This window comes from Oryctolagus cuniculus, chromosome 1 (assembly GCF_051225735.1).
Source record: "Oryctolagus cuniculus isolate XC-2025 breed Fujian yellow rabbit chromosome 1, ASM5122573v1, whole genome shotgun sequence".
Taxonomy (NCBI): Eukaryota; Metazoa; Chordata; class Mammalia; order Lagomorpha; family Leporidae; genus Oryctolagus; species Oryctolagus cuniculus.
In genome coordinates, this window is record NC_142867.1 from 205,232,835 (window position 1) to 205,259,926 (window position 27,092).

Genomic DNA, 27,092 nt, shown 5'->3' on the forward strand with positions numbered 1-27,092 from the left:
GGCTCCTGGCTTCAGCCTGACCCATCCAGGGCTGTTGAAGGCATTTAGGGACTGAATCAGCATATGGATGAACTGTCTCTGTCTCCAAATAAATGAATAAATTTAAAAAATTTTTAAAAGACAAAGATTTAAATGTGTGAGATATTAGACCCATAGGACTATGTGAGATCTGCCAATACACACAGTGAGGAGACTACAGAGATAGTAGGAGCATGGGAAGCATCAGCACTTGAGATGTGCACATGAGGAGAGCTAACAAACGAGGCTTAAGATGGAATCCCAAGAGCCAGGGTAACAAGTACCCATGAAGGGAGTCAAAGTGAGACCTTCAAGAAAGGAAAAAAAAAAGTGACCACAAATTTCAAATGCTGCAAAATCAAATAAGCCCAAGACTGAGCAGCACTTACTGAATTTTCCAATTAGAAGGTCACTGATGACTTTCATCAAAGCATGTGAGAGTGTAAAGGAGCAAATGAAGTTAGCCCCTCAGTAGCTTTGCAGTGTAGGAAAGTCAGTGGATTGGGAAGTAGGTAAAAGTGAGAAAATCATGGGAAGAGTGTGTGTGTGTGTGTGTGTGTGTGTGTGTTTGCTTGTTTCGAATGTTTGAAATATATTCAGAAGCAGTGAAGATGGAGAGATTCAGAACTAAGAAAGAGGAAAACTAATGAATGGAGAGGGTTTCCAGAAAGACAAGTTAACAGCCAAAAATGTACGTTGTTTTTCACCTGGGCCTCACTTTTTTAGATATTGCTGTTCTATTAAGTTACATCCCTGCCCCTCTCATTTCCATCACTCGGTATTTGAGCAAGAGACTCCTGTAAACTTGTGTTAAGAATTTCCATTTTTTTCTCTCTGTGAATGTCTTTAAATTTGGGCTTTTTTTTTTTTTTTTTTTTTTTTTGACAGGCAGAGTGGACAGTGAGAGAGAGAGACAGAGAGAAAGGTCTTCCTTTTGCCGTTGGTTCACCCTCCAATGGCTGCTGCGGCCTGCGCACTGCAGCCGGCGTACCGCGCTGATCCGATGGCAGGAGCCAGGTGCTTCTCCTGGTCTCCCATGGGGTGCAGGGGCCCAAGCACTTGGGCCATCCTCCACTGCACTCCCTGGCCACAGCAGAGGGCTGGCCTGGAAGAGGGGCAACCGGGACAGAATCCGGCGCCCCAACTGGGACTAGAACCCGGTGTGCCGGCGCCGCTAGGCAGAGGATTAGCCTAGTGAGCTGCGGCGCCAGCCCTAAATTTGGGCTTTTTCTTCATATATGAGAAGTCTATAAAAAGTTCATGGAAAATACATATTATCAAAAAAAAGTATACATGCAGTTTAAGCTTGCTTTGCAGGGAGATAAATGTATCTTTTTAATGAAATATTTATTTATTTATTTGAAAGGCTGGGGGAGGAAGATGGAAAGGGAGCAGAAGTGGGAAGGGGAGGGATCCTCCATCTACTGGTTCTCTCCCCAGATGTTTACAACAGCCAGATCTGGGCCAGGCTGAAGCCAGGAACCAGAAACTCTCCTCTGGTCTCTTGCAGTTGTGGTAGGGGCCCAGATACCTGGGCTATCTTCTGCTGTCTTCCCAAGAAAATCAGCAGGAAACTAGACAGGAAATGGAGCAGCTGGGACTGAAAAACCAGCTCCAATATGGGATGCCATGGTTGCAAGCAATGGTGCTACAACACTGGCCACTAAATGTCTTTTTAAAAATGTGTTTGTTTTCATATTATTTGAAAGGCAGACAGAGACCAAGAAAAATGACAGGGAGAAACTCCTGTCCATTGGTTTACTCCATAAATGCCCACAAGAGCCAGGGCTGAACTAGGCTGAAGCCAGGAGCCCAGAACTCAATGTAAGTCTCCCACCTGGGTGGCAGGTACTTAAGTGTTTGAGCCACCACCCACTGCCTCCCAGAGTGCACATCAACAGGAAGCTGGCATCAGAAGCAGAGTCAGGATTCAAACCCAGGCACTCCAATAGGGGATGCAGTGTCTTAACTGCTGTGCCAAATACTTCCCCTTCAAATATATTTTTTAATTTCATTCCCCCCATGAACTTTTGGAAGCACCCCCAGGATGTACAATGTACAAGGAAATAAAAATTAAATAGAAATTAAAGAAAATAGTGACCTCTTTGAGTAATGCATGAGGTTAGGGGTTCAACAGGAAACACACAATAGGCTAAGATTAGAACTACATATACAAGATGTCATTTAATAATGTACTACTTCTAAAATTGGGTACTGTGTCTTGATAGTTCTTATTATGTCTAACTTCACATATACCATATATACACATATACATATATAAACATACATATAGTTTTTAAAAAGATTTATTTATTTGAAAGACAGAGTTCCAGAGAGATGTAGAGACAAAGAGAGAGGTCTTCCATCTGCTGGTTCACTCCCCAGATGGCAGCAATGCCAGAGCTGCACCAATCCAAAGCCAGGAGCCAGGAACCTCTTCCAGGTCTCCCATGTGGGTGCTGGGGCCCAAGGACTTGAGCCATCTTTCACCGCTTTCCCAGGCCACAGCAGAGAGCTAGATCGGAAGAGGAGCAGCTGGGACTAGAACCAGCACCCATATGGGATGCCAGCATTTCAGACCAGGGCTTTAACCCACTGTGCTGCAGTGCTGGCCCCACACATACATATACTTTTAGGCATTTCAAATATTGAGCAATAAAAATCCACTGCACTTCGAAGAACATTATATTCTTACCCAGATTCTCTTGCTAACTTGTTCTGGAGCCTCAAACAAGTTACTTATCTGAACTTTGGCTACCTCCTCCAAGAGAAACTGGATAATCTCTAAAGTACATTCCTGTTTTAAGAGTCTATAATCCCATGTTCCAGAGAAATAACACAGAATGTGCATTAAACAGCTTCCCCAATTAGCTTTCAAATTACTCATGCTGATGCAAACTTGAAATATTGGCAAAGGGCTGAAGAATATTAATCTGTGAAGTTATTCTAAATAAATGAAACACCCAAATAAGAAAGATCAAATAAACAGAGCCATATTACATTATTTGAAACTATATAATTTTATCCCATGTCAAATAATTACTTGAACACAAGGCCCCTCCTGTTATCCTACAAAATTTTTAAATAGTATAAAAATAAGGAAAAGTTTGCATAAACACTGAAACCTAAAGAAATGCCTTTCAAATAATAAACATCTCAACAAGTTTCTTGCCCACACTGGCAAGCAGCAGTGGCATGGGAATAAAAACAAAAATTCTTGGAAAAACCCTACTAACATGCCATTACTAAAACAGGAGCAGGCTGTGAATTACATAGGATGAAACCACTGCTTGTTTTCACCAAGCAAATCAACAACATAGAAAATGAGAATAGCACATTTTTTAAAGATTTTATTTATTTATCTGAGAGGTAGAGTTAACAGAGAGAGGGAGATTCAGACAGAAAGGTCTTCCATCTGCTGGTTCACTCCCCAAATGCCCGCAATGACCAGAGCTGAGCCAATCTGAAGCCAGGAGTGAGGAGCTTCCTCCAAATCTCCCACATATGTGCAGAGGCCCAAGCACTTGAGCCATCTTCCACTGCTTTCCCAGGCCATAAGCTGAGAGCTGGATAGGAAGAGCAGCCAGGACATGAACCAGCACCCAAATGGGATTCTGGCACCACAGGCAGAGGCTTAGCCTTCTATGCCACAGCACCAGCCCTAATAATAGCACATTTATAATGGTTATCTTTTTTAAAAAGGTTATTTATTTAGTTGAAAGGCAGACAGAGAAAGAGAGGTCTTCTATCCACTGGTTCACTCCCCAGATGGCCACAATGGCCGGAGCTGTGCTGATCCGAAGCCAGGAACCAAGAGCTTCTTCTGGGTCTCCCACGTGGGTGCAGAGGCCCAAGGACTTGTCATCTTCTACCACTTTCCCAGGCTATAGCAGAGAGCTGGATAGGAAGTGGAGCAGCCGGACTCAAACCAGCACCCATATGGAATGCTGGCACTGCAGGCAGCAGCTTTACCTGCTGCACTGCAGCACTGGCCCCCTATTATGGTTACTGTATGACTGTATGCCAGAGTCTATTCCAAGCTCTTCAGCTATGATTAACTGGTTTAATATTTGCATTAGCTCCCTGATGGTATATACTATTACCTCCATTTTATAGATGAAGAAATTGAGGTTTCCAGAAAGCTATTCTCCCCAGGATAAAGTTAGTGAGTGGCAGAGGCATAATTTGAACCCAAACTATCTGCTTCCAAAGTCTGTTCCCTATATCAAAGTATATCATCCTTAATAGCAACAATAGTTGTATCAGTTGTCTATTGCCATCACAATGCTGCATAACAAACTACTACAGAATTCAGTGACTTATAGTAATGAGCACTGATGCAGTCCATGAGTTGTGGGTTGGCCACTTAGAATGTACTAGGCAAACCTCCTGGTCTTGGTTGGATTCACTCATAGGTCTGAGAATTGACAGGTATTTGTGATGCACACAACTGGGGAGATTGCTGTCACCTGGGGTGACTTTGTTCTTTCCCATCCGTCTAACAAGACAAGTGTGGAGGTACAAGAGCAGGGGTAAACACACAAGGACCTCTGCTTGTAGTCATATCAGCATTAATTTACCGCCATTAACTTACCACAGTAGCCATATTGAGAGGTGTCCATGGAAGCTTCTGCAGCAGCAACAGGGCTCTTCTGTGGAACCTTGGGCAGCAACTCATGGAAAGAGGGAAGCCCAGCATCATGCTGGCTGCAGCCAAACACTGAAGACAACTGGACGCAGAAATATGACCTCTAGAAGACTTTCCAATGAGAGACAATGAGAGAGAAACAGAGAAGATGCCACCCAAAGAAACTCCCACTCCCCCCCCACCAAGGCTTCTAGATTACATAAATAGGTGCTTATATCACTCAGGCCTTTGGCATCTGAAAGGAAGAGTTTTACAGCTATTGTGGGGAAAAGAGGGGAGTCTAAAGACATACTGATGAGAGCGGTACTTTCAGTTTGTAATGGGGTTGGGTTCATGCGTGACGGTCTACAGAAAATCCCTTGTAGTTAATGCTTGTCTGGAGGCACATGAGAGAGCACGGGCTGTAGGTGCAGTGGTTCGTGTATTGGCACCCATCTGGCTGCCTGCATCTGGACCTTGCAATATTCTGCTCTTTCATCCATTTATTTCCTAAGCACTTACAGAATAACTATTGCATAGCAGACTGAAATGACAATGACAGTGCTGTGTTTGCCGTCCTGGGGACCTCTAGTTAGGATACTCTCTGTACACTGGGGTTGGAACAGTTCTGTCTGATGTCAAGACAGTGAAGGAGCCATTAGTCTTTCACATGCAGAGTGTTCTACCCTCTGGTGGTCATTCCAAGAGGTTGAAGGCAGAAACTACTGTCAAAAATGAAAAAGTGTCCTGTAATGAACAATTATTAACTACCTAAGAATATAACTCTCTGCACATTTTCAGCTCAACATTGCTTGGTCTAAACCAAATGCTGTAAACGTGTCTTCTAATGTAATTTCACGTTTCATTGACTAAATTTCCATTGACAGGGCATGCTCAGTCATAAGAACCCTAGTATAATAGCAGGGTATTTAGTACCAAATGATACAGATTATGCATTGTGCCATATTCAGAAAGTTTTAAAGTGGAACAATAATTTTCAAAAGGAACAAAAAAATTTATCTAGGAGGATAAAAGTGAGAAAAAGAGGCTTCTATTACTTTGCAGAATGTCCAGTCAAGCATGGATATTCACAGTGACAGTTTTTCATAAAAATTGGAGATTATGGGCTCTGAGAGCCTTTTCCCTATCATGTGTATTAAAATAATTGTTCCTCTAATGCAGATCTCTAAGCAGCTTAATGTCTGCTCTTATCTTATTTCAATTTAGAAAGAACAGAACACCAAAAACATAGTATCTGTTCAGTGTCTGCTTCTCTCTGTGAAACTGTCCAAATGATTCCTGGCTCTGAGCTTCTGTGGTTGACTGAATAACTGGCCATTCCTTCCAAATACAAAAATCTGAAGAAGGCCTCTCCCAGGCCAAAACACAAATGGAAAAAGGTCATAGGTTTGTTAGGATGGGGTAATAACAGCTATAGTGGAAGACTTAGTAGCTGCAGAGGAGTGCTTTCCTTCATGTACATGATTTTTTGCAGATGGTACGTTACAGGTTACCCAACAAGGCGTTTTATCTTTTTATGTTAGGAGTTGAATGTATGCTGTCCAGTGCTAGATTGCCACAACTTGGAAAACATTTCACCATAAAAACGTTTTTTAAATGATCACCTTCTGTCACAGGAGTTTGTCACAAAATTAAGACATTCCTTGGGACATCCATATCCCATGTGGGAGCACCTGGGTTTGAGTCCTGGCTCCGTTTCCAATTCTAGCTTCCTTATAATGCACATCCAGAGGAAAAGTGATAGCTCAAACGGGTTCCTGCCATTCACGTAGGAGATTGGATTGAATTTCAGTCTCCTGTCTCTGGCCTGGTCCAGCTCCAGCTATTCAAGGGCATTTAGGGAGTGAATCAATTTATGGGAGAGTGGTCTCTCTCTCTCTCTCTCTCTCTCTCTCTCTCTCTCTCCCTATTCCTCTCTCTTACCTTCCCTCCCCCTCTTTCCTTTGACTTTCAAATAAATAAAATTTTAATGGTAACCTTCCTACATTAGCACACAGAAGCTTATTTCTTTGATTCACAGCACAGAAGGGCTCTTTCTTCCTTCTCAATGAATTCCCACCAATCAGCCTCAAAGAACATGCACCCCATGGGAGACCAGGATAAGTACCTGGCTCCTGCCATCGGATCAGCGTGGTGCGCCGGCCGCGGCGGCCATTGGAGGGTGAACCAACGGCAAAAGGAAGACCTTTCTGTCTGTCTGTATCTCTCACTGTCCACTCTGCCTGTCAAAAAAAAAAAAAAAAAAAAAAAAAAAAAAAAAAAAAAAAAACATCAGGACTATTTCTATCCTGTCCTTGGCCCCACTCTGTTGCAACCACAATTAGAAAACAAGGATACCAGGTCCTCTCTCCCCTCTGGTCTCCTGTGCCCACTATGTACATCTCTTATTGAACCAGTCTCCCACCATCCACCACCCTGGAACTGTTGGCCTATGAATTACAAAACTCACCTGTGGGTCATCAATGAAATCCCTTGTCTGAGCAGTCCTTGCCTCTTCTCTCAACTATGTTCTTAAGTGTATTGTTTCCCTAGAGCCCTCCCAAATGCCCGTGTTTATTTCTCACACCTCTTGAGCTAATGGACCTCGAGACAGGGTCAGTGTTGTCTCACTCCCTACTGCTTCTTCTGGACTCTCTTCCCACTTGCTTTCTTAAATAAATCAACTTGAAAACTCATGCCAAAAGTGAATCCCACTCATTTTACCTCCTTGGTGCAGTTATTCAAGATCCGAGACTACCTGTTCCCTTCTTTGGGGATCCTCATCCATGGCTCACTGTTGCTTTTTCTCCTGCTCTTTTCTTGTCATCACCTTCTTCAGTCTCCTCCCCTGGACTTTCCTTTATTCTTTGTGTGTTCCATAACTGGACAATCACATACTCCAGTGGCCCCAGATGTATGTGTAACTGAAACTTTCTCTAACTCATATCCAGATGCCCCTCATTATCAAATGACAGCTCGTCTCAAATTTCATGTGTTTGCAATTAAACCTATTTCCCCTCACCCCTAAATTTTCTCTAGCTACAGCCTCTGTCATGGCTACAGACTTGATTGTGTTCCCTGCTGTTTCCTAAATAGGTGCTCAATAAAAGTTTAGTGAATTATTTTATAGTGTCACAATAATAGCTGAAAGCTAAAGTATAACAAAACATGGTATTTTACTTCTGTTTTATCATGAGTTAAGAGAGCTAAAAGAGATTCTGTGAGCTTGCTTTGGAAATGTGATAGTACAGCAGTATCACAAGTATTTGTGCACCTGGTAACTGACCTATAAATAAACCTTTGTAACAAATCTGATTTGTCTACCCAGGGTCTCTGCTCCAGCTCACACAGATTACTGTCAGGGTCACCCTCTTCAATGACAGGTCTGATGATGCTACTTCTCTGCTCAAAATCCTTTGATGTTTTTCTCTGGAGTAGGTAATAAAATTCGACTTCCTCCACTTGACATCCAAGGCTCTCCTCTGTTGAGTTTCCACCTGCTTATCTTCCTTAATCCTAAAATAGGGCCCTTGATGCACACAACATAATAACCCTAAAGGTGAATCTTATCCCTGGACACGTCTGTGTTGACCAGGATTCCTTATCTGGAAATGATAGATATGAGAGTGTGTTAGCAAGGAAGGGTACATATTAGCTGATGTGCCTGTAAATATTTTTCTCCACCACCATAGAATGATAGTCACAATGTATTAAAACAGAAGCAAGCTGTACAACAGCATGTATAGTGGGATTCTATTTTATATATTTTGAAACTGACCTGTAGTTGTATGTGTTTATATGTTTGGGAAGAAAATAAATCTGGAAGAATAAATATACAATAAATATTAATGATTAACTTTCAGTGAGTAAAAGTTAAAAAAAAAAAAAGTATTCTTCTATGTGCCCTTTCACACCCCAAATGTAATTAGCCAGGACTGGACTGGGCCAAAGCCAGGATCTAAGAATACAATCCACGCCTCTCATGTGTGTGGCAGGAGCTCAATTGCTAAATGCTCAGTTCTAGTGAGTAAAACCTGATGGTTTATTTTACAATTTATATGCTTTAGGATAGCTTATGATAAAAAACTTTGAATTTTTGCTCAGTTCATTGTACACCTTGCTATTATAATGCATGGCCATCCTATGCCATCCAGTATCTAACTATGAGCCATGTGTGGCTGTCTACATTTAAATAAATTAAAATGAAATAAAATTAAGATCCATTACTTGGTTGCACTAGCTGCATTTCAACTGCTCAGTAGATCCTGTAGCTTGTGGCTGGCACAGTGAGAGCATAGGTATAGAGCACTTCCATCAATGTGAAACATTATTCCCATAACGCAAAACACCTGTCAAACTAGCAGAAACTAGATGTTCACCTGATTGCTTTCTCTAGGATAATTGACTTCATTTAGATGCAGCCAGAGGGAAGCAGGTGCAGGCCAGAGCACCTGTGATCTGACAGCCGCCAGGAGTTTGAGTGAGGTCCCAATTCGTGTTTATGTAGGTAGGATCTTTAATTTGTTTGGTGAAACAGAGGCAGCTTATGGAGTAATTTCAAAAGGGAAATAAAAATTTTTATCTACTACTTTTTAAAGGAAAAAGAACATCCACTTTCTTCTGAAATGTTGAGAATTATTGTGTTAATTAGAACAAAAGGCAAACTGGTTGATTTGAAGAAACAGTTCTTTTCTTATTTGCCTTATTCCCAGCTAACTTAGCAGTGCATTACAGAAAGAAAAATCCTGTAACTTTCTGGCAAGGAAATTAAAGTGGTATCGTATGTGCTTGTGTTTAAAACTGTTTTAGAGCAAACATAGGGAACTCTACCTCGTTTCCTTAGTTTCCTTTTTCAGTCGGAATCTTCAACATTTTGCTCCACATGGCATGCAAAATAAATCAGTGTTTTGTTTTCATTCTAATGTGGAGTCATAGAATCATTTTTCAGTGCCTTTTGTTCTATATAGCATCCATAATTCAAAAACTCATGATGAGAAAAGAATTTCTATTGCAAATAACAATAACTCTCATATTTTTATGAGATGTCATTTTAATATTTAAATATGAATCAATTAAATCTCCTTTCAAAATAATAAAAGTATAGGTCTGTGAAAATATCCCTTCATTACTGATATCTTTAATTACAGTACAGGGCAACAGCTTCTTCATGGTTGTGGGCTTTTGTACAAGAGTCACAGCCATCAGATGTCTTGGGGATTTTTCTATGTGTATAGAAGATTAAGAATTCATTAGCATACAGCGTAGTCCTTGTTTTATACTCATTCTGTTTCTCTTTCAACAAGTCAGACTTCCAACCACAAATTCAGAAAGGCAGCATTAGGGATTTATTATCATTCCAATTTTTAGTATTTGTGCTGCAGAAGTGAGCACAAATATTGATTATCAAACTCACTATCCCATTCAACCCCTTAAGACAATAGAATGGTGAATGTAGATTGACTTTTATTTGCATTTGGTTTTTAGGTCTACCAAGTTAAATTATCTTACTGCCCAGCATGTGGCACAATCATTTGATTATTTGTCTTCCTCATTCCATAATCCTGACTCTAATGTACTTACTCTATGTCCTTAAATGTGTGTGTATATATATACATATATATATATCTCCTGAAAAGTATATTGTGTTTTAATATGCATTTTTAGTTTAAATATCATCATACTATAGATCTTTACTTCTTTCCTGTTTTTCACTTGGTGATTTTAAGCTTTAGGCAGTAGAACATATTGATTGAGAGTGAAAATTTTAGACTGGGCTGTGCAGGGTAAATGCTGGCTCTTCCATTTACAAGCTGTGTGCCCTTGGGCTAATCACTTAAACTCTCTGATCTTCATGTTCCTGATCTGTATTATTGAGTAACTAATAACATTCACTCCACAGAGTTGTGAGGATTGAATTAATATTAATAAGGATTTAGAGAAGTATTTGACAGTTGATGACTCCTGAGTTTTTCTTAGGAATATTTATTATTCAAACAGTTGTGTAACACTCCATCATACACAGTACCTTATTTTATTTATCTTACTTCCAACTCTTCCCTTTTTCATTAAAAAAGGCACTATATCAAACATCGTTACTTCTTCGCACAGATCTATGGAATACTTTACTTCTCTACCCACAGGGCGATCACTGGGCCACAGGGCATGAACATACTTCGTTTCCCCATGCACTGCCAGATTACCGTCTACAAAGTTTATACCAGTTTAAACTCTTAGCAGTGCATGATGGTTCCATTTTACTACATCTTTATCAATGTTCCATATACTCAACTTTAATAATTTTTTGCCAATTTTATCAACATAAAAATGACATGTCACTATTGTTTTGATTTTCATTTCTCTATTAGTGAGCTCATGTGTATGATTGTTCCTCAGTGGGGTTTCCCTAGTGTGTGGCTGGCTTTGGAAGGTGTAGGCATCTGTGAACAAGAAGAGAGGTGTTTGTTGATTTCAAGATATCACCTATTTAGCAGGTAGCTCAACAGTTAGCTCTCATGAGACTGGTACAGCCCAGCTGCAGCAACCACTGGGTTGCCCATTCTGTAATGGGCTTATTCTTGACTTTTGCCCATATTTCTATCTTGTTTTCTTTCCCTTATTGGATTACATGAGTTTGTCACACAAAATAGATGTTAATTATGTCTGTGTTTTGAATATGGCAGATAATATACTTGCAGTTTGTCACTTCTGTTAACTTTGTTGAAGTTATTTTACTGAGCAGAATGCTTGGATTTGGGGGTGATAATTCTTTTTTACTTTTCTCATTTGTGCCTTTTTCTTTGGGGGGTTACATTTAAACAATGCACCCCACTCCAAGTTCATTTATCAGTATTGATTGAATAACCCCCAGGTCCCATTCTTGCTGCTTGAGATTCAAGGTATATTTCTGAGCAGTGTGCCATTTACTAGCAAGAAAAACACAAATAACGGCAATATACTGTGGAATGTGCTTATTGTTGCTACATTTTCAGATACTTAGATGTGTCTTTACAAAGCAAAATGATTTCTTCCAACATTTCTTTTAAGATTTATTTATTTAAAGCCGGCGCCGTGGCTCAATAGGCTAATCCTCCACCTTGTGGCGCCGGCACACCGGGTTCTAGTCCCGGTTGGGGCGCCGGATTCTGTCCCGGTTGCCCCTCTTCCAGGCCAGCTCTCTGCTATGGCCAGGGAGTGCAGTGGAGGATGGCCCAGGTGCTTGGGCCCTGCACCCCATGGGAGACCAGGAAAAGCACCTGGATCCTGGCTCCTGCCATCGGATCAGCGCGGTGCGCCGGCTGCAGCGGCGGCCATTGGAGGGTGATCCAATGGCAAAAGGAAGACCTTTCTATCTGTCTCTCTCTCTCACTGTCCACTCTGCCTGTCAAAAAAAAAAAAAAAAATTTATTTATTTAAAGGTAGAGTTAGGGGGCTGGCGCCATGGCTCACTTGGTTAATCCTCCGCCTGCAGTGCCGGCATCCCATATGGCCACCGGTTCTAGTCCTGGTTGCTCCTCTTCCAGTCCAGCTCTCTGCTGTGGCCTGGGAAGCCAGTGGAGGATGGCCCAAGTGCTTGGGCCCCTGCACCCGCATGGGAGACCAGAAGAAAGCACCTGGCTCCTGGCTTCGGATCAGCATAGCTCCAGCTGTAGCAACCATTTCAGGGGTGAACCAACGGAATGAAGACCTTTCTCTCTCTCTCACTGTCTGTCAAATAAAAAAAAATAATAAAATAAAGGCCGAGTTACAGAGAGAGGGAGACACAGGAATATTGATCTTCCATCCGCTGGGCTACTCCCTATGCTTCCTAAGAAAACCCCCCTCCCATCATTCTCCTTAGAACCACTTATGTCTTAATTTCATCCAAATTTTGTCTCTTCTGAAACTATTCTATTCTACTTTGTTATTTTCAAAATAGGATGCATGAGGTTTGCAAAAGAATTTATAGAAAATCAAGTTTAATTTTTGAAAGACCGTGTAGGTGCTTACTTCTACTTTCATTGAACAATACCCACATAAACTTGGAGAAATAATCCTAAATCTCTAAGATATTGATGGGAATTGTGATGCTGAGCTTGTCAGGGTTGAGCAAGAAGTCATACGGCCAAGGAGTTTCAAGTCGTTTTGGGAATAGAGGGTTTTCATGAGCAAACTGTCACTGCAGTGCTGATGGTAACTCCAGAACTGCTCATAAGCCACCCTGACATCCAAAGGGGAACAATAGTTGTAATTACAGAAATCTCAAGGGTGGTGCCCAGCGCCAAATGTATTCTTATTGCTGCTGTTTCGTTTGCCTCATTCTTTGATTCTCCTCTCTACAGTTCACATGACATATGGATAACAGTGCATCAAAGAACCTCATTTGGGGGTTTGAGGGCATGGGCTGTAAGAGATCACGTGTATCTGAGATCCTCAAAATGGTATAAGCAAAATATTACCACTATATAACCGTGGTTGTGGCCATTAGATCAGTGATCAAGAACAGATATACATTCATCTTGGTAGAGATTGCTAAAATATAAATTCTTGTTTTAGGTCATAATTGTAAGTAGGTTGTAACCAACACTACCCAGTAGAACTGACCACTCATATTTTCATTCCTTTTCTTTCCTTTGCTGCCCTTCCTTCCAGATACAAACTGTGCTTGTATCTCCCAAAGCGAGTTTCATGAATCTTCTTTTATGTTGGTCAATAAGTACACTGAGAGAAGAAAGGAGAGGAGCCCTTCCATGTTCACATAAGTTTAGAAGACTGCACACTAAAATGCACTTCAAGGAATTCCACAATACCAATATGTCCTCAGAATATTCTAGTAACAGAATCCATTACATTTAACCCAAGATTTCACCATCTCTTCCCCTGCCTCCCACTTATTAACATCTTGCATTTCAGGAGATGCTATTCAGAACATGCTGGTTTATGTTTAACTGATAATTTGGTTGTAACCAGTAGAATATATCCCCACAGTTTCATCTATTCCTTGAAAAAAAGTGACAAGAGTTGCTGTGCATAAACACAAGATATGTTTAAATAACTATGAAGTACCTGACCACACTAGGGTTACAGATTTGAAGAGCCCTTTCTCTTAAAGTCTCACAACTTGGTAAAGGAAGACACAACAAATCAGGGACAGTGTAGGGAATGCACAGGAACTGTAGGAGCCCAGGTGAGAACCATTGTGTCACACAGTGAAATAATCAGGAGGTCTTGAGAGCAATCTCAGGAGCTTTAGTGTTCATCTAAGTCCTTCTACTTTTAGGGTCTTCTTATAATTCAATACCTAGTGTTCTGCACAAGAAATATTCCTGGTGATGGAAAACACATGACATGCTCCCACCTCCAAACAAGAGAAGTACAGAAGCAAATGTAGCATGAAACCACCATATAGCTTAATCTCATGACAGCCAATCCATAATGACTAGAAAAATTTCTTTTGGATTTAAAACATTATTCCATTTTCTTGAGATTAAATGGACTAATTTAAGTCTTTAAGTTACCTTTACTTGGGACTTATAGGATCATGCACTAGGATTTTACTGTGAATATTATCATAGCATGAACAGTCCAAAAGGAATAATAAAAAAATCTTTTCTCTTCCACAAAGGCAGTAGACTTAAAATGATATGTGGGAGGCTAGAAAGCTGTGCTCAAAGCAGAAAGTCACATTTGTCTTCCCAGTGCCCAGTTAGATGACAAAGACTGCAAACACAGGTGATGTCAGGTTTTGCTCTCACAGTAATTGTGCCTGCTGGTTAAGTCTGCATCTCTTTTATTGAAAACTTTTCCATTATTAATGAAGGAAATTTTAAAGATGGCAAGAAAAGAATGCTTCCTTTAGAAATTTTGCATGTAGTTTCTTCAACTGGCTCTTCAACAGTTGAAAAGGCCTCGCCTCATAGGTGAATGAGGTATCTCCCTATTCCTACTTGGGCCTCCTTGGAATCACTTATTCACTTCTTAAATCAGCTGTGTATGTCTTAACTGTCAGAAAGGATGCACACCTTATGTCCTTTGAATGAGCTTATTTATATTTTGGATGTTTGGATATTTTCAATGATGTTTTCAGTGTTTTAGACTAGTGTCCAGGGAACATCATAGGCTCTGCTCCCTCATGCTCACCTGTCGCTCCCCCTCTTCGCGGAGGAACGACACAGGACCCTGCGCTGTTCTTTTGTCTGATCGGCCCTCCCTGGGTTTGCTGCTGGTTCTTCCCGGGTTGGCTACCGTCCCTTCCACCTCCGTGGAAGGGCGGTTCCCCCTGCCACTTTCCCCACTTCCGCGGGGGAGCGGCACACCGATGGCCGGCTCTCTCGGGGGCTGCTCAGGTGTTCCTTCAGATAGATGTTCCTGGTGCATGTTGTCTCTCTCCTCCTTTATAGTCCTCTTCCACCAATCCCAACTCTGCTACCCACACGCCGAGTACGCTGCTCTCCTCCAATCAGGAGCAGGAGCAGTTCCTGCAGGTTACTGGTCGAACTGGAGGCAGCTGTGTAAAAGTTGTTTTTACTCCTCTCCCAGCGCCATATTGTGGGAGAGCAGATGCATAGAATAAGTCTTAATTCCAGTAACTTAGTCTAGTCCGAGTTGCTCCCCACACTCACCTTTCTCCCTCTCCTCCCCAGGAAGAGAGTGCTGCTTTTGGTGTTACCATAAAGACCAACATTCAAATGTCCTGTTACCCATTAGCTCCCCCGATGGCTCTCATTCTTACAAAAACGCCAGGCACTGGGAGAGTCAAACCAAGAGTACTTTTGTATTTAGAGGATTGGTCCTAGTCCAGAGCCCTAAATATCCTAACTCCTCTAAGTATAGGATAAGTGGTGTTTGGCCCTGGATCTTTGGATTAAAGTAACAGAAAAAAATTTAACTGTGAAGTCAGGAATTTTTATAAGGATAAAGGTGAATCCTATGAAGTCCACGCAGCTTATGCTGACCTCCCATAAATGAAAATGAGAAACTGAAAAGTCATCAAAGTTATTTTCTCTCCAGCCTTGGTCTATTCATACTGCATGTCTACTTCATTCTTCTCTCCATATATTTCCCCATTGTTTTTTACATCATTTGCAGGTTTATATGGGCACACAAAAGAGCTCTGTGGCTTTTGGGTTTATGTGTCCTGAATTCAGCTGGCAAAACCTCATACATATAGGTCAACAATTCTCACTTCAAATTCTGGAGAAAAAGTCTCATTGGCCTAACTTAGACCAGGTATTTACCATTATTCAAGTTGGCATCAGTTAAAGTGTACAATTCTCAGAGAAGAGCAGTTCAAGTCCCTTGCTTGAAGTAGCCTGTAGTAGTATCTACCTAGTAGTTCTTCATATTATCTACCAATAAGCAACATGATTCTGGAGGAAGGAAATGCTAAATAAAGGTAAGGATATGTTATTTGTACTCATTCTTTAAGGAGTTGCAAAGTAGGAAGGCAGAGGCAGCTCAGACAGAAAAGTAGATCTGTGTATTTTCAACCAATTTAGGACCAATGCCTGTTGGTATTTGCTAGAAGTAGACTCCTCTCTATTACCAAAAAGATAGGACAAAAGTCAGTATGTTCAATGCAAAGAAATTTGCTTGATTTACCTGAAATAGCTGTGAATTAACTCAGGCTACCATAACAAACTGCTAGACTGAGTGACTTAAACAGCATACATGTATTTCTCATGTCTCTAGAGGTTGGGGAGTCCATGAACAAGGTTCTGTCAGATCCAGTAGCTATAAGGGTTTACTGGCTTACCTTCTTGCTCTGTCTGTTCATGGCGGAGAGGGAGAGGGAGATGGAGAGAGAGTAATTGATTGATTCCTTTCAAAGCGATTGTTGTAGACACTAATCTCATCTTGAAAATCTCACCCTGATTATCTCCTAAGGATTTCAGCTCCAAATACCATCACATTGATGATTAAGGCAGCTGCACATAAATTTAGAGCAAACACAAACATTTAGTTCACAGAAAGCAATCACTGAAAATTTTGGAGGAACTTAGAGATAGAATCAGAACTATGACTTTAACAACAGAGTTCGCTCAATGATGACATGGAGAGGCTGAGGTCCTGGAGGCCAGGAAAGCAGGTGGGACAGGATTTTAACAGTCTAGGTGACAGATGGAGTCCTGAATAAGGGAGTGGCAATTGGTATAAAAAATGAAATAAGGGGCGGGTACTGTGATGCAGTGGGGTAAGCCATAGCCTGCAGCACCGTGTGGGCATCAGTTCAATTCCTGGCTGCTCCATTTCTGATCCAGCTCCCTGTTAATGGAGTGGGAAAGCAGTGGAAGATGGCATAAGTGCTTGGGACCCTGCACCCATGAGGGAGACCTGGAAGAAGCTCCTAGCTCCTGGCTTCATCCTGGCCCAACCCTACCTATTGCAGCCATTTAGGGAACAAACCAATGGATGGCAGATTTTCCATTCTCTCTCTCTCTCTCTCTCTCTCTCTCTCCCTCTCTCTCCCTCTCTCTCCCTCTCTCTCCCTCTCTCTCTCTCCCTCCCTCCCTTCCTCCCTTCCTCCCTTCCTCTCCCCTTTTCAAATAAAGTAAATAGATCTTTTTAAAAAATGAAATGTGAGGAGGCATGAAAATAGTATGTGGCAATTGACCTGACAGGGCAAGAGTTAGACTGAGAAAATTAGAAGAATCTAACAATGTTGAGATTTCTAGCTTGCATGACTTAGAGGATGTTGGTTGGATTTACCAGGCTAGGAAATCTCAAGGGAAAATGAAAGTTTGGGGAAGGAAAAATGCTGAATTCCAGTATAGACCTGGGACACTTGGAGTATCTGTGGAACATTAGATTTGTGGTCAGGAGACAACATGGAACCAAGAATGGTGACCTGAAAGTCAACAAAATCAGTATAAGAATGGAAGCCACAGAAAGAGATGAAATCTCCCAAGAAGAGAGCAGAGGAGTAAAATGAGAAGGTGTTAAGGATAAATTGTGAGACAGCACCACTGTTTACAGACCAGGCTGAGGAAGAGAAAAAATTAGAGAGGTCAGGGAAAAGACAGTCATAGGTAGGTGAAAGTAATGTTAAATAGCGAAGAAAGGAAAATGAAAAAAAAGACTTCAAAGTCTACTGCCACTCCAGTCATAGATAGTAAGAGGCCAGCACTGTTTGAATTGCAGAGTTACAAAGAGAGGAGGAGAGACAGAGCGATCTTCCATCTGCTGGTTCACTTCACAAATGGCTGTAATGGCCAGGGCTAGGTCAGGCTGAAGCTAGGAGCCAGGAACTTCTTCTGGGTTTCCACATGGATGCAAGGGCCCAAGTACTATGGGCCATCCTCTGCTGTTTTCCCAGGCACATTAGCAGGGAGCTGGATTGGAAGTGGAGCAGCAGGGACTACAACCAGTTCTCATGTGTGATGCAAGTGCCACAGCAGCAGCTTTACCTGATACGCCACAATATCACCTCCACTGCTTTAGTATTGTTGCTTATTATGGGTCTGTTTAGATTTTCTGTATGTTCTTGATTTAATATCAAGAGATTGTATATATCCAAGAATCTATCCATTTCTTCAAGGTTTTCTTATTTGTTAGCATACAGTTTGTCCTAAGTTTCTCATGATCCTTTGTATTTCAGTAGTTTCAGTTCTAATGTCTCCTTTTTAATCCCTAACTTTGAAGCTTTTTGTAATTGTTTATATATTTTCTCAAAAAAAATAGCCAGCTTTTTGCTGTCTTTATATTTCATTTTTTTGTTTCAATTTCATCATTTTTCATATCCTGCTAATGTTATATTTGGTTTGTTCTTGTTAAGTCATTGAGATGCATCATGAGATCATTTGAGACATTTTAACGTTATAAACTTCCTTCTTTGTATTGTTTTTCTGTATCCCATGATATGTTGTGTTTTCATTTTCATTTATTTCAAGAAAGATTATTTCTTCAGTGAAGCCTGTTGTTCTAGTCATCTTGCTTTTATGTCCTATTCCTTTGATTTCTAGTTTTATTCCTTTGTGGTTTGAGAAGAAACATGGTATTATTTCAATCTTTTTAAATTTATTAAGACTTGATTCATGGCCTTTCTATGCTAGAAAATGTTCTATATGCTAATGAAAAGAATGTTTATTCTGTGGCTATTGAGTAAAGTATGGTGTAAATGTCTGTTAGGTCGATTTGCTCTCTAGAATGATTCAAATATACCTTTGTTGATTTTCTTTCTGGATGACTGCCTGTGGGTGACAGTGGAACACTGAAGTCACCCACTGTTATTGTATTAGGGCTTATCTCTCCCTTTAGGCCTAATAGTATTTGCTGTATATGTCTGTGTGCTCTTGTGTTGGGTATTTATACATCTTTGATTGTTATATCTTCTTACTGAATTGATCTTTTTGTCTCTCTTTATAGTTTTAAGACTGTTCTATTTGATATAAGTATAGCTTCTCCTCATTTTTGGTTTCTGTTTGCCTGGTATATCTTTTTCCAACCCTTCACTTTCAGCCTTTATGTATCTTTATTGTGAAGTGAAATCATGTGGAAAGCATATAGTGGGGTCTGATTGGTTTTCCTTTATATGTAACTTGATGCTTTTCTCTGACTTTAGGATTATCTCTTTGTCCTTTACTCATATCGTAGTCAAATTATCAAAAGTTAAGTCTGTTAGGGTCTTTTGGGGTTTCTGTAGCTGGATGTCCATGTCTAAAGATCTGGGAAATCTTCAACTATCGTATCACTTAGTAGGTTCTCAAAGCCTTTTTCATTCTTTTCTCCTTCAGGGCTCCCTATAATGTGAGTATTTGATCATGTAATGGTATCCCATATTTCACATAGACTTTCTCATTCTTTTAAATTCTTTTCTATTTAGTCAGACTTATTTCAAAAACTCCTGTCATCTAGAAATTCTTTCTTCCACTTGGTCTATTCTGTTGAGGCCCTCAATGATATTTTTATTTCACTGATTGAGGTTTTCACCTCCAACATTTCTATTTGGTGCTTCTTAAATATTTCTATCATCTTAGTGAATTTTTCATTCATTTCATCTTTAGCTGTCTGTCTGTATTCTTTTGCATCACCACTGGCAGCCTTAGCTGAGGGAGACTTCCACAATCTCCCACGGACTAACTCCAGCCTGGGGTCTGAGGCACTTTCGTCCTCCCTCCCCACCCCTTCAGAGTGCCAAAGTCAGTTGGCTGTGTAGAGTCACTTAGGTGATCTCTCTCCCTCTGCTAACAGAAGCAGCCAGAGTCAGGGAAACTTGTCATGTGGAGAGCAGAGCCTTCATATTGCAACTGTGGGAGTTTTTGTAACTTCTTCCTACCTAGACTTGGTGACACTCAGCACGAAATTGGTTGTACCACATGACCATTATAGCATCATGTTTGTCCTCTTCCCTCACTTTCCCATAGAGTCTCTGTTCTGCTCTATAAGTCCCTGGAAATGTGCTTTCTTTGTTTTTCTTATATCCTTCTGCAGTTCAGGTCATAGCATTTTCTTACTCACCAGTCAGACATCTAAGGATTACAATTAAAAAAAAATTATTTGGAAGGCAGAGAGGGGGAGTAGAAAAGGGAGATGTTCCATTCATCTTCATTCCCTAAATGGCCATAACTCCTCGAAGAGATTTATTTAGTTCAAGTTTTGAAGGTCCAAGAGCATGGTGCTAGCACCTGCCTTACTCTGATAAGTGCTTTTTGGTCATATAGCATTATGGCAAAAGTGCATGCAAGAGAGAAAGATCCTATGATGAGATAAAGTCCAAGTTATCTCTTTTTATTAAAAACTCTCACATCAGAATTAGCCAGGTCCCATGAGAACTACATAAATACTTCTTAATGTGGTGCCTCCAATGACTGAATCATTTTCTACAGTGCCACACTGCAATTCTGCCACAAGGGGATCAAGATTCTAGTACGTGACCCCTAGGAGACACACTCCAACTACAGCAGCAGAACTGGTTTCCCACTTAAGGTAGTCAGTCTACCATTTCACCACTAATCATCATCTCAAGTTCAACCTACACTGAATCATAATCCCCACGCCCTCTACCCTATACCACAGTATTCTTTTTTGTGAATTCCACTTATATTAAGCCTCTATTGAGTTGATATGAGATCTCATATACAGAATAGCACCATGATACACAACAACTGGATCATTCTTTACTATCACACCCTTTATGAGAACCCAAAGAAGGAACTTCTGTCTGGTCACTGTTTCAGAAATACTGTATTTATCTTTACCCAATGTTTTTTTAATCTTATGGATACTGTAAGATATATAACTGACCAGAATTTCCTTATTGCATTGACTGTTAGACAATTTACACTCAGGGGTACAATTCTTGTCTCTTTTACATCATCTTTCTTATTTACTTTTCTGTTCCAGATCCTTACAGAAGCTATATTATTTTATTTGGTAAAAGTGGATACCATTCTTTTGGGGTACAAAATAAGAATGCATAAACAAATCCCATGGAATCTTTATTTAGGTTATTAACCTTCATAAAAATGAGGAAATGGACACATTTAAATAAAGTATCCAATTATGTAGTATATAATCTATCATTAATATCCTGATTTATATTTGTAATCTGATTTTCCAAATATGAAATATATTTACAGTAATTATCCTAGATTCACCCCTGTGAGCTCTGTGACCTTATTCAATTCGTATAATCTCTCTGTGCCTCTTTCCTCATCTTTAAAATGGAAATATATTATCAAACAAGATAGTTAATTTATGTAAAATATTTAGAAGAACCTCTGGGATCTATGTATAGAACACCATTACTCGGCCAGCACCGTGGCTCAATAGGCTAATCCTCCACCTTGCAGCGCTGGCGCACCGGGTTCTAGTCCCGGTTGCCCCTCTTCCAGGCCAGCTGTCTGCTGTGTCCCAGGAGTGCAGTGGAGGATGGCCCAAGTGCTTGGGCCCTGCACCCCATGGGAGACCAGGAGAAGCATCTGGCTCCTGCCTTCGGATCAGCGCAGTGTGCTGGTCGCGGTGGCCACGGGAGGGTGAACCAACGGCAAAAGGAAGACCTTTCTCTCTGTCTCTCTCTCTCACTGTCCACTCTGCCTGTCAAAAAAAAAAAAAAAAGAACACCATTACTCTCGTCTCCTCTTCCCCTTCTTCTTGTCTTTGTCGTTTATGGAGAACCTCCAGTCTCAGTTCCTTTTCATCTTTCAGGGTCCCCAGTGAGGTCTCACAGGGCTTATTATCAATTTTCTGATGTATTTCCCTTCCAATCTACAAAACTGGTTTCCACACTTCCATCAGTGCTACTTCGGCATTTCCGAGCCCAAGACTCCTGGGCAGCCACTGGCACTTGGGGCGGGAGGGGCGGGGGGGCGGTTCTTTCTCAATACTGAAAAACATGCAACTCCTTAAGATGTTCTATTCCCTGGAGTCCTCACCCAGACACTGTTTTTGCATCACAGTCCTGTCAATCTTTGATACAGTACTCTTTGTGCTCTGAGTTTCCTTATCCCCTCACTCCACAGAATTAAGCATATCCATGGGGCTGGGACGAGACCATGTTCTAGAGATACCACGCTGCCCTCTCCACCCCTTGGTACACTGTTCTCCCCGTCACTATCCGTTCAACAGACATATGCAGCATGCATCCCACTTGGGATCAACTGATACCTTCCTCTAGATTACCATCTCTTCCTGTGTTGGTGACCACTCCTTATTGGATCACAAATTACTTAGGTTGGAGGGTGTGTCTGAGAATTCCTCACCTTCACAGTACTTCTTTGTTTGAGACTGAGCTCAGAGGTAACTCCAAGAAAAGTTACTGATTGACTAATTAGCATGGATATCTTATGGCCAAACTGGAAGGAGAAACTTCTTTGAGGAGGAAACATTCACTGCTTCAGGAAGGGTGTTCGAGATAAGCCCTGTTGCAGGCAAACTGAGACGGGTGGTTACCTACTTTGAAATATGCCCATTACATTAGTGTATCAGTCCTCTCATCCCTTCCTTGTGTCTCTACCCCGATTCTGCTGGAGACACACATGTCATTCCACTATTGCCCAGGGCCCTCTTCCCCCAGCACCTATCAGCTTATACACATTATTGGTCCACAGTTGTTCCACATGCTACAGCCTGCAATAAAATCTTGTTTCCTCTGCCCCTTCTCTCAAATCAGCAGAGGGCCTGGGCAGAAACACAGCAGTCTCGGCCATGAGAGGCTGGATTGTAGAGTTTGCTGGCATCTGGATTCTTCGGAATAATCAGTGCTTGATGCATTTTCTGTATTAGGTTTTCGTTCTTGAAGTGACAGCTGAGGAAAATCCCTGGGGTGCAAGCTCCTTACACCTTGTTATCCTCCCGCAGCCTTAATTGCTTCTTTCACACTGACATCTCCAACCCTCCCACCCGTCCTTGGGCCTGGCACAGTCTCACCATCTGCTCATGTGACATCAACATGATGGCCTCCCTCCATGCATCTCTAAATGGGGCTGTGGAAAGCAACAGAGATGACCAGACTGCCAGCTGGCACCAGTGACACAAACCTAGACAGTGATGAATCATGGCTCAGAACAGGGAGGCAAGAGAGCATACGCTGTCGCTAATTGTGTGGTATCATCAGCGCAGTGAGGCAGATCTCCCTGCACATGGAAACAATCAATCTGGGTTGTTTCTGTGCTGCAGATACAACAACTTTTTAAAATAGATGGTGACAAGAGAATGTTCTACAGAAAACTAGAAATCAAGATCTGAATTGTTCTATTTTTGGGGAGGGTGGGGTATATGACATTCCAAAAAATGTTGAGCATTGCTTGAAAATACCAGGGGAAAAGCCAAGGCAAGTTGATTTGTACTGGTGGGTCAGTTTTCTCGTGTAAGCTGCTGAAGCTTCCACCTACCTCTGCCACTCTTTAGGGCTCCAAGGTTCTCTGTACTTTCCCTTATGTCCTGCAAGTGATTGATTCATTCAGTTCTCTTAATGATGCTCCCAGAATTAAATCAATCAAGCAGCAATTCAAGATTTATTCTATAGATTTCACAGACAGTGCCTTTCATTGTTTATATATTTGATGTTAACATACTGATTCTTTTCCTGCATCTATGTTTTTTATTTCGTTTATTCCACCTTCACCTTACGCTTTTTTGAAGGGAAGTAGTAGCACAAAGGCACTCAGTAAAATTCAATACTTTTTTTTCTCTTGAGGAAGCTATATGCCATTTTTGTTTTTTGTTGCCTTTTGTCCCAAAAATTCCCATAAAGGTATCGCCTAAGAACTGGAGAGGGAGGTTTCCAGCCACAGGGATGAGATGCACAAAATGCCAGGTTAGCTTTATGCAGGAGACAGAGACAGCTCCAGAAGCAGACAGAATCCTAGTGTGATTTTATTTCTAGAATATTCTAATCAGCTTGTTAGATCCCTTCCCACCAGGTCAACTCAGTTGACTAGTCAGGAAAGGAAATAAAAGCTTGAGGGCTTCGGGGCCAGTATTCTGGCATAGTGGGTAAAGCCACTGACTGTAATGCTGGCATTCTGTGTGGGCACCAGTGTGTGTTCTGGCTGCTCCGTTTCTGATTTAGCTCCCTGCTAATGGCTTGGGAAAAGCAGCAGAAGTTGGTCCAAGTGTTTGGGCCCCTGCTACCCATGTGGAAAACCTGAAAGAAGTTCCTGGCTTCAGCCTAGCCCTGCCCTGGCCATTGTGGCCATTTGGAGAGTGAAACAGCAGATAGATCTCTCTGTGACTTTATAAAGATTTTTTTAAAAATTTATTTAAAAGTCAAAGCCAAGGAGTTTTTTTTAAAAACTGTCTATAGCCAAAACCATCTTTAGCAAGGGCAATACTGGAGCCCCTGTCTTTGTCATATAGGAAATATACTCCTATAAAGTTTCTCCTTATTGTTAGGAGGACAATAAATAAATAAACAAAATACTTGAAATAGCAGGGATAGGGGGCATGAACACTGGTGAGTGGCGTGAGCCTCCCAGGCTTCACGTTTTAAAATTTACTCCCCATTGTTATTAAATAAAAGGGTGGTGACTTAATTTAGCTATAATGTTTGGAGCTGTGGCCTCTGGGAAGACATTAGGATTAGGTAAGGTCAGTGCAGTAATCCTGGTGGGTTTATAAGCAGAAGGAGAGGAGACCAACATAACCTTAGACCTGGCACTTCCAGAAGCATGAGTCAAAATAAAACTCTTCCTTTTAAAGTAGCCCACCTCAGATGTTTCATTATACTAACAAGAAATGGATTACACAGTGACTTATATGCAGTACCAATGAGCAATTTCAGGCCTGGAAAAATGAGAGCGTCTAAAGATAAGTGGATGGTGAGAAATTCATGATAGAGTCACTGTGGTCCACTGGATAGAAATGCCAGATATCTACTAAAATTGGAACGATCCAGAGAAGATCAGCATGGCCTTTGGTCAAGAAATGCCAGATACTAGAAGAATTTTGTCCTTATGTTGCCAGAAACAGTTCTGGGACAAGGGATAGTAATAGAGAAGATGATCTGTGACCAACCTATAATGAAGGGGAAGGTGATAACGGATACAGCAAAGACCTTTAAGGCTGAAGACTTTTACATAGGGTAGTTAGACACATTACAACCAGGAAACTTGAAGGATTTCTGAGTCAAAAAAGGCAGGCATCAAAAGAGTGTGAATCCAGATGAAAATGGTGCTTCCTCCTATAGTGGAGAGGAATTACACAGGTGTTATTCTGCAAGCAGAGGCTGGTTCTAGAACGGGTATTTGGGCAGGGTGTGAGGCTGTGCCTCAGTGTTAGGGGAAAATAAAGGCTAAGAAAATGGGTAAGAAGTCCAAGCAGCACCTCTGTGTGCTGCCTTTGAGCTACCTCGCCTCCCTCACTTCTCTCCTGCCTTTTGAGTGCGATGCAGCTTTGATCTTCTTTTCCAGATGATTTTTTGGTTTTGTCCTGCAGATCAGGAAATATGGGTTTCCAGTCCTAACACTAACCAGCTGTGTCACCTTGGGTTAGTCATTCCTGGACTGGAATAAAATGTTAAGATTTTCTAAGCCCTGAAAATACTGTGGTTTTCCCCTCCCTGCCCTCATTGAACTTCTAAATAACAATATTTTGAGTCATACTTAGATTAAGATATCTTTCCAAATGCAGGTTTTTCTCCCATGACGACTTTGGTACTTATAAACAAATCAGCATTAGAAAATATATTCTCTACAATTTAGTCTGTTTTACAAATGTAAGCACATGTTTGGTTTACTCGCTGTATCGTCCATGGTGGTCCAGTCCATTTTCTGGGCCTCAGTCTCCTCGTCCATGGAGTAAAGGCTTTGGATTGGAAGAACTTCTGGATTTCTTGCTGCGTGTATTCCCATGAAGACCTGGTTTTCTATCTGCCTTTATCGCTAGCTTATCTGGCATTTTCAGATTTCCCAAATATGAATAAGAAAACAATGTTGTATTTCCATATCTCCTCAACTCTATTATAACTATTAAAAAAACTTCAGAGTCTAAACTGAAAGGATTATTTTGTCTCTTTTTATGTCTAAATCTTATAATATGCAATTATCAGCAAAATTTTTGATTTACCCTTTTCTAAAATGCTTTCCACCTGCAAAAGCGATGACTGCTGTTGCAGAATAGCTGCCAGGAATTCAGGGTGTGGTTCCGAACTTTTCTCTTAACCCTTCTAAGGCTTTAGTTTTCTTGTTCATTCATTTGTTCATTCACCTTTAACATCATCTACCGTAAGTCTTCCTGTAACATTTCATGAGATTTTCAAGATCCGATCTCACACCTCTGTCTTGCCAACTCTTCTGCCGCTGCCCTTTGGCCTTGGTTCCCATGCTCCTCCGGGAGGGTAGCTGCAGAAGCTGAAGTGTCTACAAGTCTGTGCTCTGCCTTTCATATGGAAGCTGCTCATTATTTGCTGGAAGGTTTCGGTAACAGATGTTGGCAGGCAGGCACACTGCTCCGGAGCGTACTGAGCCAGGCGCGCATGCACTCGCTAATGTCAGCGCTAGGAGAGCTGCTGGGTGATGGAGGGAGTGTGCTCTGAGGGGCAAGTGCTGCCCCGAAGCCCTGCTAATGTCTCTGTGTGGCCATGCTGTATTTTCAGCTTGTCATCATGGCTGGGACAGTGCTGCTTGCCTACTACTTCGAATGCACTGACACTTTTCAGGTGCATATCCAAGGATTCTTCTGTCAGGACGGAGACTTAATGAAGCCTTATCCCGGGACAGAGGAAGAAAGCTTCATCACCCCTCTGGTGCTCTATTGCGTGCTGGCCGCCACTCCAACTGCTATTGTAAGTACAGAAACAGATTTCCTTCTTTATCGTCTGCTACCAACGAATATCTCCTGTCTGCTTTTTCTCCTCTTCCCTCCTGTCCTAAGCATTCACCAGCAGCCTTATCAGCGATATCCTGTTTCAGCCAAAACAAAGCAGAGCTCGGCATGAAACCTCACTTACAGTGGGTCTTGTCCTTTATAGGTGGCCTTTGCTTTGGATGTCTGAATTAATACATTTTCTTTTTAAGCCTCAATGAATGTCATA

At 41.4% G+C, this 27,092-nt stretch overlaps 1 protein-coding gene and 1 non-coding gene across 10 annotated transcripts in view; both read left to right on the forward strand.

The window, feature by feature from the left end:
- The window catches only part of PLPPR1 (phospholipid phosphatase related 1), a 335,427-nt gene that overhangs the window by 244,667 nt on the left and 63,668 nt on the right, over nt 1–27,092 (forward strand). For 5 of the 9 annotated variants that reach the window (XM_051856156.3, XM_089301257.1, XM_051856161.3 and 2 more), the window contains exon 3: nt 26,655–26,843. In XM_051856156.3, coding sequence (XP_051712116.1) covers nt 26,655–26,843 — 189 coding nt within the window. The remainder of the gene's footprint in view (nt 1–26,654; nt 26,844–27,092) is intronic. The other 4 variants (XM_051856164.3, XM_089301280.1, XM_089301291.1 and 1 more) reach the window with 1 other exon arrangement.
- Nucleotides 24,912–25,016, forward strand: LOC127485123 (U6 spliceosomal RNA). The gene has a single exon (XR_007912305.3). It is a non-coding gene; the product is annotated as a U6 spliceosomal RNA (small nuclear RNA).